Below are 19447 nucleotides of genomic sequence, written 5' to 3'. Positions count from 1 at the left end.
GCCACGCGTAAAGGACATTACTTTTCTGCATAATCTGAATTTGGATAAAAAAATTTTCCTACATCCCTTTGTTTTTTTTTTTTTTGTTACTTATGTAATAACTACGAACGGTAAAAAAGATCAAATTTTTTATTTTTATTATGTTATAGTGCTCTTTCTCTCGTGCGCGAAAAGAATTAGTACGTGAATCGGAATACAGAACAGAATCCAATTGTGTAAAAGACGACTTTTTCAAACGTTTAAGATAATGAGAGAAATAGCCAAATTTATTATCTACATAAAATTACAGAGTTCTTTATATTTAACACATTAGTGTTTATAGAATGACAGAGGCAGTAAATTTTTTGGAAACAAAAACTGTTTGATAATTTCCATCTTATGTACTACATGATTTTTTACATGTACATACAGACACTTAGAGCTCTCTAGATAACAGAGTACTCTTCATCCTTCCGAAACCTTTTCTGCCTTGCGATGAATTCTTCCACCTTGTTTCGGAACTCTTCGTTGCTCATTGAGTCTTCCGGGTACGAGATATTCACCAGTTTCATATTAGACTCAGAGCTTTCCGTGAACTTCTCTGTCTGTGATCGCCTTAGTTGCGCAAAATTTTCGAAAGTCACATGCCTGAGATTCTCGGATCGAGTTCTTTGGTAACTCTTGATCTCTCTGGAAGCAGAGACAGTGTTAGCAACAACTCTTTCTTCAAATATGTTCTGTTTTTCTCTGTTTTTTTCTTCACACGTACTCTGTGTTTCTCCCTGTTTCGCTTCAGAAGTTCTCTGTTTTTCTCTGTTTTTTGTTTCGGTTATACTCTGCTGTTCTCTGTATCTAACCACGTCTCGATGGATACCGTGCCTCCTTTCACTTTTTTTGACAAACTCTTGATATAAATCGAAGCTCGAACTTCGCATAGCAGAATCTTGGCCGGAAAACTGACCAGACTTTGCAAAAAGAATGATGACAATCAAGTTTCCGAGAATGAACACAAAGCGCGGGCTTGCTAGGATGACAGATAAGTCCCGGAAATACTCACCGGAGTTCTTGACAGCATCTGGGAGGTGAGCGGAGAGCCTCGAAATCAAAACCAGAACAGCACATATTTCAACTAATCTGAACAAGTGTGTGATCTGCCTTAGCCTCCGATACTTTAGGATTGCATTTGCCTTATCAACTTTGACCTTCCGGAGCTTAAACGGATCCATTCGAAAACCAAGAGAGAGAGAAAAAAAAAAAACAGAGAGATTTGACTGGAACTCAGTGGGAAATGGTTCGATTTCTTGTCACTGGAAACCAAACCCGCTATTTCCCGAAACTACCGCAATAGCCCTCTCTCTCAAAAGAAGAAATAGGGAAACTGTGGGAATAGAAAACAGAGTAGTTGTGTTTAGGATCATGGAAAAGAAAAGAAAGGACAGTGAAGTCCTAACGAAGAGAAACAGAGAGTAAAACAGAGTAAGCTCTGTTTTTCATTTAACAGTTTGGAATACTTGAAGAATATATGTATATGTATATGTATTGAATGTCTAGATTGCATAGATTTGCTATTTATAGCCCATCAAACATAAATACTATTTTATTTTATCTTATTTTCCAAATTTCAATTATATAATACTTTTCTTTAAAAAAGAAAAGACATAATATTCTTCTTCCTGACTTTATTAAATATATATATGTCTATATATATATATATATATATATATATATGCAAGTGGTGTGTATAATTTTCACAGGCATAAGGCTTACTACCCTTTCATCTTCTATTATTCTCAGTAGCATCAAAAGTACTTTTTGGCCATTGTTGAATAGCATTTTTCCATGCATGCATCCAATCAGATCTAACTTTTTACAGTACAAATTTTCTTTTCTAAACAAATTCCAAAACCCAAAAAGCACTTATACCTAACATTTTTCTTTGGGTAAATTTGGAATTACCTCTTTATAAAATAAATTTATTATTATTCATTTATTAAAATTGATTTAGCAAAAAAAAAATATAATAACAAAAAAAAAATTACAATCTCATTTATTGGATAAAATACTATTCAAATTTTAATTTAAAAAAAATTTGAAGTTGGAATTTTTATCTAACCTAAAAATAATATATATATATTTTACGTTATATTTAAAAAATAATTTCTATTAAAAAAAAAAAAAAAATCTGTTCATAAACTGAGAGATTGAGGAAGTTTATTTTCATGTTCAACAATCATTAACTAACCAGATAAACTACCTGGCCGATAATGACTGTTCTACGGAACCTCCAATCAAAGCATGACACGTGGCACATTAAGACAACAACCAGAAGCCATTTTAATTTTGGATTCTACTCCCTCACATTTCCTTCTTCACTAAGTATTGCCACATACCCCACACTTTTCTTTTTTTAATTTTTATAATAAGCCCACAGATATATATATACACACATATATATATATATACATATACATATACATATACCCAACTTAATTTAGCTTTATTATAATTATTTTTCTCTTTTGATAAAGCTTTAAACCTTTTTAACTGATTTATGCATTTTATTTAACTCTCCCATCAATAATTGTAGTTATTAGTGTAGTAGTAATGGATTATGCCATCTTTATATATATATATAAATATAAAGAGTTTAATGGTATTTAATTTGCTTTAAGACTTTTGTTTTACACATGGCAACTTAGGAATGTTTGTTTGAAAAAATTAAGCTTAGCTTCTAATTAATCCATATATATATATATATATATATATATATATATATATATAAGAAGAAGAAGAAGAAGAATTGGAATAAGGTTTTCTTATGAAAGTAATTTTAATCGTAGATTAATCAAGATTTAGTAGATATTTTTTGGAGGTGGAATTTTTTTCACCTCAAAAAATTAGATACTAATTACATCTTACTTTAAAGATTAATCACACAATTAAACAAGTTCTTCTTTTAAGCTAGATTAATCACACAATTTTTTTATATATATATGAAAAAGTGGGTTGATTTATATATTATTTAAGAAAAAATTAGGATTAATTACATAACTAATAGATGTTTTAGAGGTTTTCTTGAGTATTTTGTTAGATAATAAAGAGATATATTATATAAAAACTTATCCAAAGGGATAGAATCAATATTTCTAAATAATTTTTATATTTGTGATTTTCAAGTTTTATTAAATAAATTAATATTAAACTAGATTTTCAGCTTATATTATGTACAAAATACAGTTTTAGAATATTTTTTTATAGTTATATAAATATAACATAAAAATTAATTTACACAGAGAAAAATTTTATAAAATTAAAAAAAATTTCGTACTTTGTATTTTTTTTTTTTAAAAATTATATAATAAATGAGATATAGAGAAGGAGTAGATAATCAACAGTTTATATATTAATTTTATTTTAAAATATTATAAAATTAAGATGTGATAATTCTCAATTGATTTTGTATATTCAATATATATATATGTATATATATGTATATATTCAAGGAAAATGACTGCCCTGCTTGGTTTTCCTCAATTGAGATTCTTCTGATTTATAACTTAAGTTGGTTGATTAAACCTAAATAAAAGTTGATTGATTAATAAATTATATTTTATAACGCACTAACTTAATGATTATATTTTTTTAATGTAAGTTTATATGCTATATATAAATATGTAAGTTTACTAGCATGTTTCTATATTATATATATATATATATATATATATACACACACATATATTTATATGATTGGCAACAACTAAAGGAAGAATTGATGAAGTTGGGGACTTTGTTTTGTATGAAGTAAATATTTAATAAAATTATATTCTTAATTAAGGGTATCTTTTTGTCATATGGTTATAATAAGGAAGTAAAATATTTTTATTATTTAGGTAAAACTTATATACCAATAATAATATGATATTTAATCATGAAAAATTAACTGAATTTTTTGAGATATATGATAATATTAAAACAAATATGTCTTCAAATTAAAATTCAAATTAAGATTTAAGAAAAATGATTTCACTGAAAAAAAAAGAATAAATTTACGATAATAGAAGTTTTCAAAATCTTTACAATTTAAATACGATATTAAACTTCTTGAAATTTAACATGTAAGGTAACGAAATAGCTTATTCGATGTTAAATATTTTTAAGCTATATAACTTTTACCTTGAGTGACCATTCAAATAATACATATATATATTAAGTTGAATCTGCATAAATTTTAAAAATTTACCAGAACAGATTAAGACAAGTATAAGATTAAGATCTAATAAGCATGTCTTGTAACGGTCCTGAAAATTTAAAATGGAATGTATATTAAAAATATCAAATGCGGAAGCGAAGTCAAAAATTCGATTAACATCCCTTACACTAAAACCAAAAACGTGCTCACAATATAAAAGATCAAACTACCTAAAGGAAAGACTTGAAAGTAAAAGCTACGAATATGACTATGGAGTCTTTAGGCGTCCCCTTCGTCGTCCTCCTGCGGAACCGGCTCGGGAACAATGTCTTCCTGATCTGAAATGATTAAATAAGGAATGAGCTACACTAGCCCAATAAAGACATTACGATATCTCACCGTCACGGAGGTAAAGGTGGGTAGAAAACACAAAAAGACCAATAGAGCATAATTTACAACAAATCCTTTCATCAATAATAAAACCTTTACCATTCACTTACCTTGGTGAAATTCATAAAACAATATACGAAAGCAATAATATCATCATCATCATGAAATCATATATAAACTGTATAACATAATACTTATCAAGCCTTTCGTAATTCAATCGTTACACAATATGTTTTCCTCATTTACCAGCCCACTAGTATCCATGGGGATCCATAGGGGTCCCGCTACCCGTTAACCCTTAACGCTTGAAATCATATTCCAAGGCCGTCCTCATACCCCGTCCGGTATGGGCACCAAAACTATAAACCTCATTACCCCGTCCGGTATGAGGGTGAAACGGGCCGTCCCCATACCCCGTCCGGTATGGGCGCCAAAACACATAAGATCTCCATACCCCGTCCGGTATGGGAGACCACAATCCCGGTAGGGTTCCCTACGGACCCAGTCCGTCCACCATCTCTCAGGATATCTAGTCAGGCTGACCACATTATACGATTACTCATTTACATAATCTTTCATTCTCTTTTTCCTCAGTCAGCATCATCAATCCACATACAAACAAACAAAACGGTAATTTACGCCAAACAGACAACATACAGCATCAATATCCCAGTCATTCAATCCATAATCAATAAAACAGTAAAATATGCACACGAAACTATAAAATGAAAACATCAAATCTCATACTGCATTTAAAACTGTAAAACAGGCCAAATAACAGTTAACTGACAAACACACTAGACTCGGGCTCCATTAGCGACCTTAAGCAATTTCACACATTCGTTGATTCAAGAAATACCGTTTTATCATTATTGAACTTTAATACCGTGATAGGAAATAGGGTGAGGGGTCCTTACTCGTTTCGGGGTTCGAACACGGCTTCACAGTGCGCCTACAGGCTGTTCCTAATTTTCCTTGAATTTTTCCCGGGGAACTGAAATGCACTACTGGTACCTGCACATGTTCCAAAAAAATCCCAAATTAGGCCCAGGGCCCCTTTCGGCCAATATCGCAATTCCGGCACGGCAGCTCCGCCGTGCTCCGGCGACGGTGCCGCCACTTGCGGCGGCGATTCGCCTCGGTTTGGCCGTTTTCGGCCGAATTCGGCCACACTTGCATCGATCCTTGCGATTAAACAACTCTAGGCCCCTCGGGGGGGCCAAAAAATTACGGAAAACCGAAGCTTACCGGCGGCGGCGTTCTCGGGTGTGGCGGCTCTCCGGTGAAGTTCGTGTTTTGGTGATTCGGCTCTGATCAACCTATAGAGAAAAGAATGGTGATCACGGTGATATAAAAATTGCATTAAACGGAGGCCGGGAAGGGCCTCATCGGAGGCAAAAACCGAGGAGGGGCATAGCAGTGCCGCTGGGTTTTGGCCGTGTTTTTCGGCTGTTTGGCCGGGATTTTAGCTCCGATTTGGTCACAGGGGAAATCAGCGTGGAAAAACGAGTCGGGAGTATGAAATTTACCTCGATCGGCGGTCGAAAATCCCTCCGGTGCGGCGGCGGGTGGCGGCGGCCGGCTTCTGGTTCGTCTTCTCCGGCGAGGGCAAGCGGCTAGGGTTTTGTAGTCTGGTGTGGGGGTCTTATTTATACCCTTTTGCCTTTTGATCTCAGCCGTCCATTTTGATTTAATCTGGGCCGTCCGATCGCACGCTTGATCTGAACCGTCCGATCGCGCACACGCGGATCGCCAACGTGGCCTGTCCCGGATCGACGTGGTCTTGCCACGTGGCAGGTCCCGATTGGCCGGGACTGCTGACTGGGTCTGCTGACGTGGCTGCTGATGTAGCCCCCCCCCCCCCCCCCCCCCCTTTTTTTTTTCATTTTCCCGGGCGCTACATGTCCAATGTAGATTATAGCTTTTGCACATAGAGTGTTGAAAAACTATAGCTTTTTTTTTTTTGAAATGTAAAGATATTTATTAATTCAGAAACAAGAATACATAATTAATAACGATAATGATGATAAATTGGCGATATAATTTGACAAATAATAATTAAATTAGTTCATGGTCGGGTTTATTATCATCATTATTATTATTTCTATGATTTTTCTTATTATTACTATTATTATTTGTCTTTAACATCATCATAATTTAGATATTTTGCTAATTTTGATTTTAATTTTAATTTTAATTTTAAAGCGACACCAGGACAATAATTATTTTTTCGGAGTACCCGCAACTTGAATATGAATATGAAAGTGCTTATTATGGGATAGACATTATGTATGATGGTATAATGTATGGAGGTGTTAGACAATTTTATTTTAAATAAATAGTGTACGAGATATTTTAAATAATAAAGTTGAATAAGTTATTTCTTAAACTTATTCGATCTCGTGTAATAAACTAACAAGAAAGAAGGATAATTGTTAGGGTTTGAATACAAGATTTTTGATATTCGTATCACACTAAATAATAAAGTTGAAGCGATTATTTAAAAAAATTTTGAATTTTAAAAAATATCCAATATATTGTTTATATAGGAATAAAGTCATGCCACATTGCTCACAAAAGTAAAATATTTTTAAAAGACTATATATTTACATTGTCTAGAGCAATAATTTAATTTTAATTCCGTGTACTTTTTGATATTTATGTGATAAGAAAACAAGTCTAACACGGAAATTCAAAAAAATAGAATATAAGTCAATGAATATTAACTAACGGTCAATGTTAGAACATAGAAATATCATAACTCTTAATAAAAGCGTCCGTTTACAATGAATATTTCTCATTGAATCAATGTATATGATATTTGAAATCTACACAATCTAATTTAAAACTCAAGAAGTTGAAAATAACTCACTATACAATAGACTTAGAGACCATTTTGGAGTAATCTTTATAATGTTGCTAATATATATCCTGGAGTCAATCGTATATCATGTTTGTAATTTCTCATGACAATTCATTCACAGTTGCCAGAAAAATGGTTATAGGATACATCTCATGCATGTACCTTTTAATTTTATTTGATGGCAAGATTACCTAACAAATGTATTTATATGGTTAAAATTATTTTAAAATCTGCTTGTGTAGGAACATAATTTGAATACAATTCATACCACCAAAATTTAAAAGTAGTGAATATTTTATCTCGTGAGACATAAAATCGTCACAAGTATTAGATCTGGGGTTAGAGTAATAGGATATAAAAAAATAATTGGAAAAATTAAATTAAATTAGTTAAACACATTTATTCAAAACCAATAAATCATTTTAGCTTCTTAATATGTATCACATGTGATATAGGTAGCAGTTAATAGTGTCGGAACATAACATTAAAAAATTGGCATAATAGAATCTTTGAGATATAATAGTACATATATATATATATATATATATAATATCAAGCACAAAGGGTTTGAATAAAGAAAGATTATATTAAGAATAAAATGCAATATCACTGAATACGATTACAAAATACTTAAACAAATAACATAAAATAAAATACCTCTTATTTTCTAGACCAAACCCTTACTCTTACTAGATGCTAAAACCCTAAAATCGAACATATCCTAAGGATCAATCCTGAGACATTTACTATGTAGAATAAATTAAAATACTATTTTAAATAAATAACATAAATTCACTTAGAAAAATCCTTGGCCAAATCCATGATATCCAGAAGGCATCATGTTTGGATTATTGAATGGAACAACGCTAGTATTGAATCCAACAGGTCTTGTCTCAAATGGAAGACATGCTCCACTAGAAGAACTTCCCAGGAAAAACGGATGATGAGAATGATGGTGATGATGAGGATGAGGATGAGGAAGGGGAAGATGAGGATGATTATTTGAGGTATGAATCAGAATCTTTTCAGCATGCTTAGCCACATTCTTCTTCAGCTCATCAAGAGAGGCCTTCAATTGTTGAAGCTGTGCCAAGCTCATATCCTCCTTAGGAGCCATCCACCAACATTGGCTCTCATTTGACTTTTTCATTTGGTTAAGCTCCTCACTTCGCTTCTTCTCGGTTTCAAGTTGGTTTTGAATCTATATATATATATATAGTAGAATTAATATATATTGTTTATAATGAAAACATTATATTAGAAAGGAAAGAAATCAAAATAACCTGAGTGAGCTGTATATTGAGCTCACGAACACTAGCGTTCCGATGAGCCTCAATGAGTTTCATGGTTCCAGAAGCGGCTTGTGGTGGAGTACCACTAATGAAGCGTTCCACCACAGTTTCCACACTAGGATGGCCAAAAGAGAAGACCTTCCGACCAGGTGAAAAAACAATAATGGCAATATCAGCCCCACATAGAGTACACAACTCACTCGCCTTCTTAAAGAGTCCGGCTCGACGTTTAGAGAAAGTGACTTGGAGATTGCTTTCATTGTTCATCTTCACCATCTCAACCTTTTGTCGTCCCCTACTTTTTCTCGCCATGGTTACAAGGAATGAATATGTGTAGAGAGAAATTAAAAAAAAGATATGGAGAGAAATAATTTGTATAGAAATAGGGAGAAATACGTGATATTTATAGGAGACTCAAATCAAGATTGTGAATTAACACTTTGGGTAGACATCCTGTGTAGATTTCTTGTTTTTAATGACTTACTTATTTAGAGTTGATTGAGAATCTCCTCCATATTGAAATACATGGTAGGAAAAATCTGGACAATAAAGGTTAAATTTTACTATTATACAATTTGCCAAATCATTCTTTTATTAACATATATAGGTACATAGACATATAGATATACATGAAAATAGAACCTTCTTGAAAATTGTCATTTTTTACATTATATATACTTATATTTCTTCTCCTTGTAGATGCTAATTTGAGATTGAGAAGGTAAGATAGTCACTTTTACTTTTACTTATTTGCCTCTTGTTAGGAGACGTGATAACTCAATCATTTTTCTCAATAATTTACACAATTAAAAAAAACGATGTGATGGCTTTTATTGCATTAGTAAAGATATGTTTGTCTTTTTTGTTAAGATAATTTTAATTTTCATTATGAAAAAAAATAGAATCTCCTACAAAGGGCTAAAATAGAAGGACTTCTAATTTTTTAACTTTTTATATGGATAAAACAAGCGTAATTAATTATGAGATATTACAAAATGTGAACATGTATTTAGTGAATGCATTCATTAAATTTATTCATTGGGTTATTAGTTTAATAATTTTTAAAATAGAAGTAAATTATTATTAATAATTTCACCGTTATCATAAATTCACTAAAAGAAAAATCATTTATATTACCGACCACTTTTAGTAACTGACAATATTTCGTTACTGATAATAGACACATATAAACATTAGTCACTTATATTGGTTAATGCCTCGGTTATTGCATTATATCTTTACAAGCATAAAGTTCGTCGTTTATACATAGAAATCATTTTTATAGGATGACTTTTACCAACATACAACTTCTCTATAAGTACAGTCCTATACCAACTGAAAATTTCAAATTATCTAATTTTCATATCTATTGAATATTTAGTTGTATAACTTACACTAAACCAAAGCTCGAAAAAGTCAAGTCCATCCAACTTTTAAAATCAAATCCACCATTATCATAATTCATTCAACATCCTTTCATTAAACCAATCCATTTGGGTTATTAAAACAAACCTAAGTTTGGCATCTATTAAAAATTCCATTCGGATTTTCATCCTTTGGGCAACTATACCATCACCATTGATCATCATCATCAACAACCTTAGGGTTCATTGTTTCTTTTTCCCTTTTTCTTTTTTCAAAATTTTAGCTAGGGAGGAGTGGAGGGGGCTTAATTTAAGTCTTAAATCGTTAGGATTTTTATTTTTTAGTATTTTAATTTTATTTTAAAGTTTTTTTGTTACCAGCCTGGACCAGGACTGAATCAGTTGGAACTAAACTTGTTGGTCTCCCTATCTAGGACTAAAACATTTGTGTGGTCTGATTCATTTTTTGGTTCATATTGGAGTTTGCATACCCTTATTCCAAAGTGAGAAGAGAGAAGAGAAAAGAGTATGGACACACCAAGAAACAACCCTTAAAGGGCTCAAACTCTAGAAAATGCCAACATAATCGGAATAGTCATAACAATGATAGGTTTTCTCTGGTTAAGCAATATCCACTAAGCATTGCTATTTCTAAGCTTGTTGGATTTCCTCACAATCTCTTCTCCTCATCTCCTCAATTCGTCGAGTCACGATCTCTTTTTCACACCTAAAGAGAATCCCCACTGCTAGGCAAAATCCCATACTGCCTCTGCTTTATGTAATTATCTAATTCATATTTCAATTCATATGACATAATAATTTCTCTCCCACAGAACATCAACATTTACTAAAGCAAAAAACCTCTTTTATGTTGATAAATCTTTTTCTCCATGCCACACCTCTTTATATAAAAACTTTAAAGTTCTTTGCTCCCCTATTTGTCATAACTTTTGCTTTGTTCCTTAGTTGACATGCACATCACAATTTGCCATATCCATTCCCCTTTCTTCTCAATTATTTCGAGATAAGTGATGTATTCAAACTCGAAAGATAATTATTTATTGAGAGAGATGATAGAAGAACCACTTGTCCTTTGATCTCTTCCAAAGTATTTTTTTTTTCTTTTATCCTTAAGAGCCTCCTACTGAATCCACCACTTTTTCACTAATATACTTAGAGAACTTCCATTCTTACTTCTGATACAATAGAAGTTTGGTACAATATATAACTTTAAATTGAAGAATCATTTGAGGCAAATTTTCTTTTTAAGTTGGTTATTTACAAAAATAACCATAAAAGTAAAATACATGATATATAGTGAACAAAATTTTTTAAATAATAAAGATGAAAGGTTATTGCATGAGCTTATCGATCTTGTGTTATAAACTAACAAAAAAATAGGATAAAATCGTTAGAATTTAAATATTAGTTTTGACATTAGCATCAAATTAAATAATAAAGTTGCATCGATTATTTAAAAAAAATTAGAATTTTAAGAAGATATCCAATATATTGTTTATATATTCAAAAGTTCATGCCACATTGCTCACAAAAGTAGAATATTTTTAAAAGACTATGCATTTAAATTGTTTAGAGTAATAATTCAATTTTAAATCCATGTACTTTTCATATTTACGTGATAAGAAAACAAGTCTGACACGAACATTCAAAAAAATAGAATATAAGTAAATGGATTTGAAGTAATAGTCAATGTTAAAACATAGAAATATCATAACTCTTAATAAAAGTGTCCGTTTACAATGAATATTTCTCGTTGAATCAATGTACATAATTTTTGAAATCTACACAATATAATTAAATGAATCATAAAGGCCATTTTGGAGTAATCTTTATGATGTTGTTGCTAATATATATCTTGGAATGAATCATATATTATTTTGTAATTTCTCGTGACAATTCATTGACAGCTGCCAGAAAAATGGTTATAGGATACATCTCATGCATGTACCTATTAATTTTATTTTATGGTAAGATTACCTAACAAATGCATTTATATGATTAAAATTATTTTAAAATCTGCTTGTGTAGGAACATAATTTGAATACAATTCACACTAAAAAAATCTATAAGTATTGAAGATTTTATCTCATGAAAAATACTATCGTAGCAAGCATTAGAACTGTGGTTAGATTAATAGGACAAAAAAATTATTTGGCAAAATTTAATTAAATTAGTTAAAGACATTTATTCTTAATTAACAAATTATTTTAGCTTATGAATATGATACATATTAAGATATGTGATATAAGTACCCGTTAATGGCGTCACAACACGTTGAAAAAATGACGTAGTAGAATTTTTGAAATATAGTAATATATATATAATCATGCACAAAGGATTTGAACAAAGAAAGATTATATTAAGAATAAGATGCAATATCACTTATTAGGATTACAAAATATTTAAATAAATAACATAAAATAAGATGCCTCTTATTTTCTAAAACAAAACCCTTACTCATACTGGATGCTAAAACCCTAAAATTGAACATATCCTAAAGACCAATCATGAAGCATTTACTATATAGAACAAATTAAAATGCTATTTTAAATAGAAAACAAATGTTCACTTAAAAGAATCCTTGGCCAAATCCCTGATTCCCTGTAGGCATCATGTTTGGATTGTTGAATGGAACAACGCTAGTATTGAATCCAACATGTCTTATCTCAAATGGAAGACCTGCTCCATTAGAAGAACTTTAAAAATAAAAAAAGGATGATGAGGATGAGGAGGAGGAAGATGAAGATGATTTTTTGAGGCATGAATCACAATCTTCTCAGCATGCTTAGCCACATTCTTCTTCAGCTCATCAAGAGAGGCCCTTAATTGTTGAAGTTGTGCCAAGCTCATATCCTCATTGGGAGCCATCCACCAACATTGGTTCTCATGTACCTTTTTCATCTGGTTGAGCTCCTCACTTCGCTTCTTCTCGATTTCAAGTTGGCTAAGAATCTGTATATATAGTAGAATTAATATATATTTTATAACAAAAATATTATATTAGAAATGAAAGAAATCAAAATAACCTGAGTGAGCTGCATGTTGAACTCACGAACACTAGCGTTTCGATGAGCCTTAATGAGTTTCATAGTTTTGGAAATGACTTGTGGTGGATTGCCACTAATGAAACGTTCCACTATAGTCTCGACACAAGGATGATCAAAGGAGAAAACTTTTCGGCCGGGTGAGAAGACGATAATAACAATATCAACCCCACATAAAGTGCACAATTCACTCGCTTTCTTGAAAAGTCCAGCTCGACGTTTGGAGAAAGTGACTTGGAGATTGCTTTCATTGTTCATCTTCATCATCTCAACCTTTTGTCGTCCCCTACTTTTTCTTACCATGGTTACAAGGATTGAATATGTGTAGGGAGAAATGAAAAGAGAGATCTGGAGAGAAATAATTGGTGTAGAGAGTAGGAAAAATAGTGATATTTATAGAATACTCAAATCAAGGTGTTGAATTGGCATTTTGGGTAGATATCCTGGGTAGATTTTCATTTTTTAATAATTTACTTGTTTAGAGTTGATTGAGAATTTCTTCCTAATTGAAATATATGGTACGAAAAATCTGAACAATTAAGGTTAAATTTTACTCTTTTACAATTTGTCAAGTCATATTTTTAATAACATATATAACTAAATGGATAGATAGATATACATCAAAACATAATCTTCTTTAAAATTGTCATTTTTTACATTATATACATATATTTTTTCTCCTTGTAGATGTTAATTTGAGATTGAGAAGGTAATATAATTACTTTTACTAATTTGTTAGGAGAAACAATAACTCAATCACTTTTCTCAATAATTTACACAATTAAAAAAAAAAGGCTGTGATGTCTTTTATTGTGTTAATAAAGATGAGCTTGTCTTTTTTGTTATGGTAATTTCAATTTTCATTATGAGAAAAATAGATGCTCCTTCAAAGGGTTAAATAAGACTTTCAATTTTTTTTTTTTTTAACTATTTAGAGGGATAAAACGAACATAATTAATTATGAGATCTTACAAAATGTGAACAATGTATTTATTGAATACATGCATTAAATTTATTCATTAGGTTATTAGTTTAATAATTTTTAAAGCAGAAATAAATTATTGTTAATAATTTAACCGGTATCATTAATTCACTAGAAGATAAATTACTTACAGTAATGACCCCTTTTAATAACTAACAAAATTTCGCTACTAAGGATAGACACATAAACATTACTCATTTGTATAGGTTAAGGCCTCGATTATTGCATTAAACCTAAGCTCGAAAAAGTCATGCCCATTCAATCTTTAAAATCAAATACATCATTATCATCATCCATTGAACATCCTTTCATTGAACAAATTTCATTTGGGTTATTAAGACAAACCTAAGCAAGGCATATTTTAAAAATTCTAATTGAATTTCATTATACCATCATCATTGATCATTATCATCAACAACCTCGTGGTTCATCTATTTCTTTTTTCTATTTTTTTTGACGAAATTTCTACTAGGTTTATCATTTCTTTTGCCTTTCCTTCAACGTGACATCGTCATCCTCATTGTCATCATCTATACGCCTTAGGGTTCATCACTGGCTGAAGAACGCTCGTGTCCTCATAATTTCATTCTCCATCATGTGTCAACCATCAGTTTTACCTTAGACTTTGGCAGTGATTTATTTGTAGTAGGAGTTCATTTTTGAATTTCATAATCAAAATGACTCTCAGTTATTTGTAAATATTCGATAACTTATTTTAATGGTTATATAATTGCTAGTGTAAACCCTAGAAACACCATGAAAAATGTAGACATTGGTATATTCAAGGAACTATACAAATGAAAATGATCTTGTAGTGACAGTTTTTTTTTTAATCGTTTTTCTTGTAGTGATATTATTTAAAGAGTTTTAAATCAAAAATTAAAATAACAAAAGCTATACTGATATTTATATTGAATAAAACTGATAAATGATCATTAAATTAAAGTAAAAATCATAAAAATAATTAAAACTAAATGAGAGAAACATAATCAATAATAAATTGTATATTGAAAATGTTTTCTAGCTTTACACAATATCAAATATATCTTAAAAGCACTTTATTTAAAACTTTTAACTCTTCACAATTCAACTTTCGCAAATTTAATATGTAGATATAATTTTTATCTATTGTACTAGCAAAACAGCACTCGATGTTGTACGGTCAAGCATGTCAGTTCTTTTCGAAATGTTAAAATAGTGTATACTAAACTATGATGAATTCTTTATTAAATTAGTAGATTATTAGCACCACGAATTTGTAAGTATTAAGGAGAGACCTAGGTTGCACATTAAACTTAAATTGATCAATTATTAATACCACATTATGATAAAATTTGGTTCTATTTATAACTATCAATTGGATCACATTTAAAATTTAAAATTATTAAATTTAATTGGATCCACCTTCATAAGAATAAAGTTTCTAATTCAATTGCATATGATATTCAATTAAATTTAAAATTCATGTAATAAAATCTAACTCTTGAATTGTAATTCAGGTCGACAGGATAAATTCTAATCCTATTAGGATGTTAATCTAAAACTGACATAATAAAAATTTTCTTTGAAATCTTAGGCCGGCTTAAGCCTAATTCAATTTCTATGATCAATTTGATTGAAATTGTCAATTTAATACAGTCTGGTTATATTATAAAATCTTTTATGTATTTTTGAGGAATTTTTATTTAAATTATATTTCACGTAATTAAATAAAGTTTAATAGAAAATAACCTATAATATTTTAGTAAGTGTGAACTGAAAACCTTTCTCATAATGTATTGCTAAAATTGTAGTAATTAAATTAAACTAACTTTCAAAAAATTTATTATATTTTTTTACTAAGTAAACAAATATTTCTACGACAATTAATTGGGTTTGCAATCATAAGTTTAAAATTTCAAACTGGTACTTCTAATTTTTAAAAGGGTTCAATGAACAATTACATTCTTAACTAATTATAGCTTTTATCCTTAACTGGGATATATATATATATATATATATATATATATATATATATTTCCAAATAGATCGATAATTTCACATATTTACTTAAGTATTCTCAATAAAATATTTACTAATAAGAAATTCTAATCCTATTAGGGCGTTAATCATATTTAATTAAGTACTGCTAGAAGACGACTTACAATCAGTTTAATTTTCCTTTTTTTGATTGGGCGCATTTTAATTATACCATGCTATAATGTATGCCAATTCGTATAATCCATTTGACTGAAATTATTTATTTATTTATTAAGGTTTGGGCCCAAATTTGTCTAATTGTAAGGAATTTTTATTTAAATTATATCTCACATAAATGAAGAAATTAGCCTAATTAAGATATTATTCTTACTTGGAATATATATTTTCAAATATATAGATATATTTACATATTTAGATAAGTACTCTCAATAAATTATGTTCCCAAAATATTACTTTATTGATTTAAAATTTTGCATTATTCAACCTATAACTTATTTAGTTAAATTTTCTGTATAAATTTCTTAGGTTTAATTACTTGCTCGTTTGGAGTCACTAGATTGGACTTTATCATTTTACACTGTCCAACATATAACTTGATTTAGATGAATTTTTTATATAAATGTTTTAGATTTAATTACTTACTCATTTGAAGTCACCAGGTTGGACTTCATTATTTTTGCACTGTCCAAACATATAACTTGATTTAGGTGAATTTTCTATATAAATTTCTTAGGTTTAATTACTTGCTCGTTTGGAGTCACTAGGTTGGACTTTATCATTTTACACTGTCCAACATATAACTTGATTTAGATGAATTTTCTATATAAATGTTTTAGATTTAATTACTTACTCATTTGAAGTCACTAGATTTGACTTTATCATTTTTGCACTGTCCAAACATATAACTTAATTTAGGTGAATTTTCTATATAAATTTGTTAATTTTTATTACTTATTCATTTGAAATCATCAAGTTGGACATTATCGTTTTGCACTATTCAATATATAGTTTAAGTTAGATAAATTTTCCACATAAATTTTTTGATTTTAATTATTTATTCATTTGAAGTCACTAGATTGGGCTTTATCATTTTGCACTATTCAAGATATAGCTTACTTAAGTTAGATAAAATTTTTATAATTTTTTTTGTTTTAATTATTTATTTATTTAGAATCACCAGGTTGGGCTTTATCATTTTCTACTATCCAACATATAGCTTGAGTTAGATGAATTTTTTATATAAATTTCTTAATTTTAATTACTTACTCGTTTGGAGTCACCAGATTGAATATTATAATTTTGCATTATTCAATATAAAATTTATTTAGATGAATTTTTTATATAATTTTCTTAAATTTAATTACTTACTCGTTTGGAGTCACCAGGTTAGATTTTATCACTTTGCATTGTCCAATATATGACTTTATTTAGATAAATTTTCTTTCTTAATCTTAATTACTTACTCATTTGAAGTCATCAAGTTGGATATTATCATTTTGTACTATCCAACATATAGCTTGAGTTAGATAATTTTTTTATAATTTTTATTTTTTTGATTTTAATTACTTATTCATTTTGAATCACCAAGTTGAGTTTTATCATTTTGTACTATTCAACATATAACTTGAGTTAGATGAATTTTTTATATAAATTTTTTAGTTTTAGTTAGTTACTCATTTGGAATCACCAAATTAGACATTATTGTTTTGCACTATCTAACATGGAGCTTGATTTAGATGAATTTTTTTATATAAACTTCTCGGCTTTAATAACTTTTCACTCAGAGTGACCAAGTTGGATATTATCATTTTACATTATCCAACAGATAACTTGATTTAAGTAGATTTTCTATATAAATGTCTAGTCTTTAGTGACTTATTTGTTTGGAATTTTTTACAATCTCCTCATCAAAATATATGGTAAAAAAAAATCTTGAAGGTTAAGATAATATCATCTGTAATTTTATACAACATTTACCTATTTCTAAATCATCCTTGTAGAACGATATGAGATGGCACTTCTTAGAGTTATTAGCAGCCATGCTTTCTTGCATATCAAAATTAATGAGATAATGAAAATAGTGTCTACATTTATCCGTAAATAAGTAAAATTTGAATAACACATATCAATTTAGAAGATTATATAATTAGTGATATACTTCCTAGTGTATATGTCAAATTCGAGAAGATAATGAAAATATTTTTCATATTTCTCCACACATGAATAATGAATTAGTAATAAAGAAATTATAAACCCGGTGATGAAATTATAGTAAAATTACAAAACTATCATAAAGTTTAACTTATTATATGTAAAATAATTTAAAATTTGGACAAAAAAATTTCTAAAGTACAGAATATCATACAATTACCACCTTACTTATTTTAAATGTCTATTTTACTGTATAAATCCCTCCCTAGGTTTAGCATACTAAGAGGAAATATAAAAGTAATATAAAAATTAAGAGGAGAAAAAAGCTCAGTATACAAAATTGAGCATAAAACCCTACAAGAACTTTCCCATGTTTCATATGCCTTTCTCAAAATTCTTCAACAACCATTTTCCTCTTCTCAACCTTAGGCATAAATGCTCTTACTGAAGCCTTTCTATATAATTATTCTGATTACGCTCAATCTTTCACCATAATGTGTTGTCTTCGATAGGAAGTTGTTTTTCTTAATGCTCTTGATGAGTGCTCATATTCTCTATTAATCTCCTCTTCGTTAATCCAAACTTATTGATTGGTTATTGGAATCCATAGGAACTTAAAATGTGTTTCCATAAGGGATTTCTCTACCCAACAAAATTTTTGGTTTATCTAACTAAATTTCTACATTCACTTCTTCATTGATTTCGACAATCTTCTCTACCCAACAAAATGAAAGAATTTAGACAATCACACTTTTAATTGAATAACCTCAATTGAAATTTGTATTCTCTTAAATATATACAAATAGGTTTACGTATTTTTATATAATGAAATAAAGAAATGAAACGAGTCTGTAGGATAATCTTTTAGGGGTTTTCTTCAAAGTCGCGGATACATATACTGATGTCTTAATAAATTTATAAAAATAATAGATTTATTACCTACTCAAAGAGCTTATATGTTTCCATATAGTGGATTAGGGGAGCGAGACAAGCCTGCATGGAGATTTCTTAGGGTTCTTTTCAAAGTTGAACTAATATAATTTTTTTATAACGAATCCAGTATTTATCACTGTCATATATAATTTTTTTTTACATAATACAATTCTTGTGAATGGTAATAATTCCATAAATTTTTCCGGCGAACAAAAGCTCATGCTTGTGCAATTATATTTTTATCTCTAGTCTAAAGTTT

General features: G+C 29.5%; 3 protein-coding genes across 3 annotated transcripts; all 3 read right to left on the bottom strand.

Moving 5' to 3' along the window:
* Nucleotides 1-248: 248 nt before the first annotated feature.
* LOC110810453 (uncharacterized) lies at nucleotides 249-1509 on the bottom strand. The gene has a single exon (XM_022036650.2). It carries the CDS (start codon nucleotides 1203-1205, stop codon nucleotides 426-428), a length of 780 nt encoding a protein of 259 aa, XP_021892342.2. The 5' UTR covers nucleotides 1206-1509; the 3' UTR covers nucleotides 249-425.
* A 6708-nt stretch (nucleotides 1510-8217) lies between these two features.
* LOC110810497 (agamous-like MADS-box protein AGL62) lies at nucleotides 8218-9028 on the bottom strand. The gene is made up of 2 exons (XM_022036700.2): nucleotides 8705-9028; nucleotides 8218-8622 (listed from the first exon to the last, which is right to left on the bottom strand). The coding sequence occupies exons 1-2, from the start codon at nucleotides 9023-9025 to the stop codon at nucleotides 8218-8220; spliced, it is 726 nt and encodes a 241-aa protein (XP_021892392.1). The 5' UTR covers nucleotides 9026-9028.
* A 3652-nt stretch (nucleotides 9029-12680) lies between these two features.
* LOC110810418 (agamous-like MADS-box protein AGL62) lies at nucleotides 12681-13445 on the bottom strand. The gene is made up of 2 exons (XM_088206419.1): nucleotides 13125-13445; nucleotides 12681-13050 (listed from the first exon to the last, which is right to left on the bottom strand). Exons 1-2 carry the CDS (start codon nucleotides 13443-13445, stop codon nucleotides 12760-12762), a joined length of 612 nt encoding a protein of 203 aa, XP_088062545.1. The 3' UTR covers nucleotides 12681-12759.
* Nucleotides 13446-19447: the final 6002 nt, after the last annotated feature.

This window comes from Carica papaya, chromosome 6 (genome assembly GCF_054855325.1).
Source record: "Carica papaya isolate Zhongbai chromosome 6, ASM5485532v1, whole genome shotgun sequence".
NCBI classification, from domain to species: Eukaryota; Viridiplantae; Streptophyta; class Magnoliopsida; order Brassicales; family Caricaceae; genus Carica; species Carica papaya.
The sequence above is the reverse complement of the archived record's forward strand: the minus strand, read 5'-3'. Positions and strand labels throughout refer to the sequence as shown.

What these genes read in the sequence shown, in the direction of transcription:
- LOC110810418 (XM_088206419.1), bottom strand. Translation starts at nt 13,445, where the DNA reads ATGGTAAGAAAAAGTAGGGGACGACAAAAGGTTGAGATGATGAAGATG. An exon ending in TCAACATGCAGCTCACTCAG is followed by an intron (nt 13,051 to 13,124) that starts GTTATTTTGATT and finishes CTATATATACAG; the next exon opens with ATTCTTAGCCAACTTGAAAT.
- LOC110810497 (XM_022036700.2), bottom strand. Translation starts at nt 9,025, where the DNA reads ATGGCGAGAAAAAGTAGGGGACGACAAAAGGTTGAGATGGTGAAGATG. An exon ending in TCAATATACAGCTCACTCAG is followed by an intron (nt 8,623 to 8,704) that starts GTTATTTTGATT and finishes ATATATATATAG; the next exon opens with ATTCAAAACCAACTTGAAAC.
- LOC110810453 (XM_022036650.2), bottom strand. Translation starts at nt 1,205, where the DNA reads ATGGATCCGTTTAAGCTCCGGAAGGTCAAAGTTGATAAGGCAAATGCA.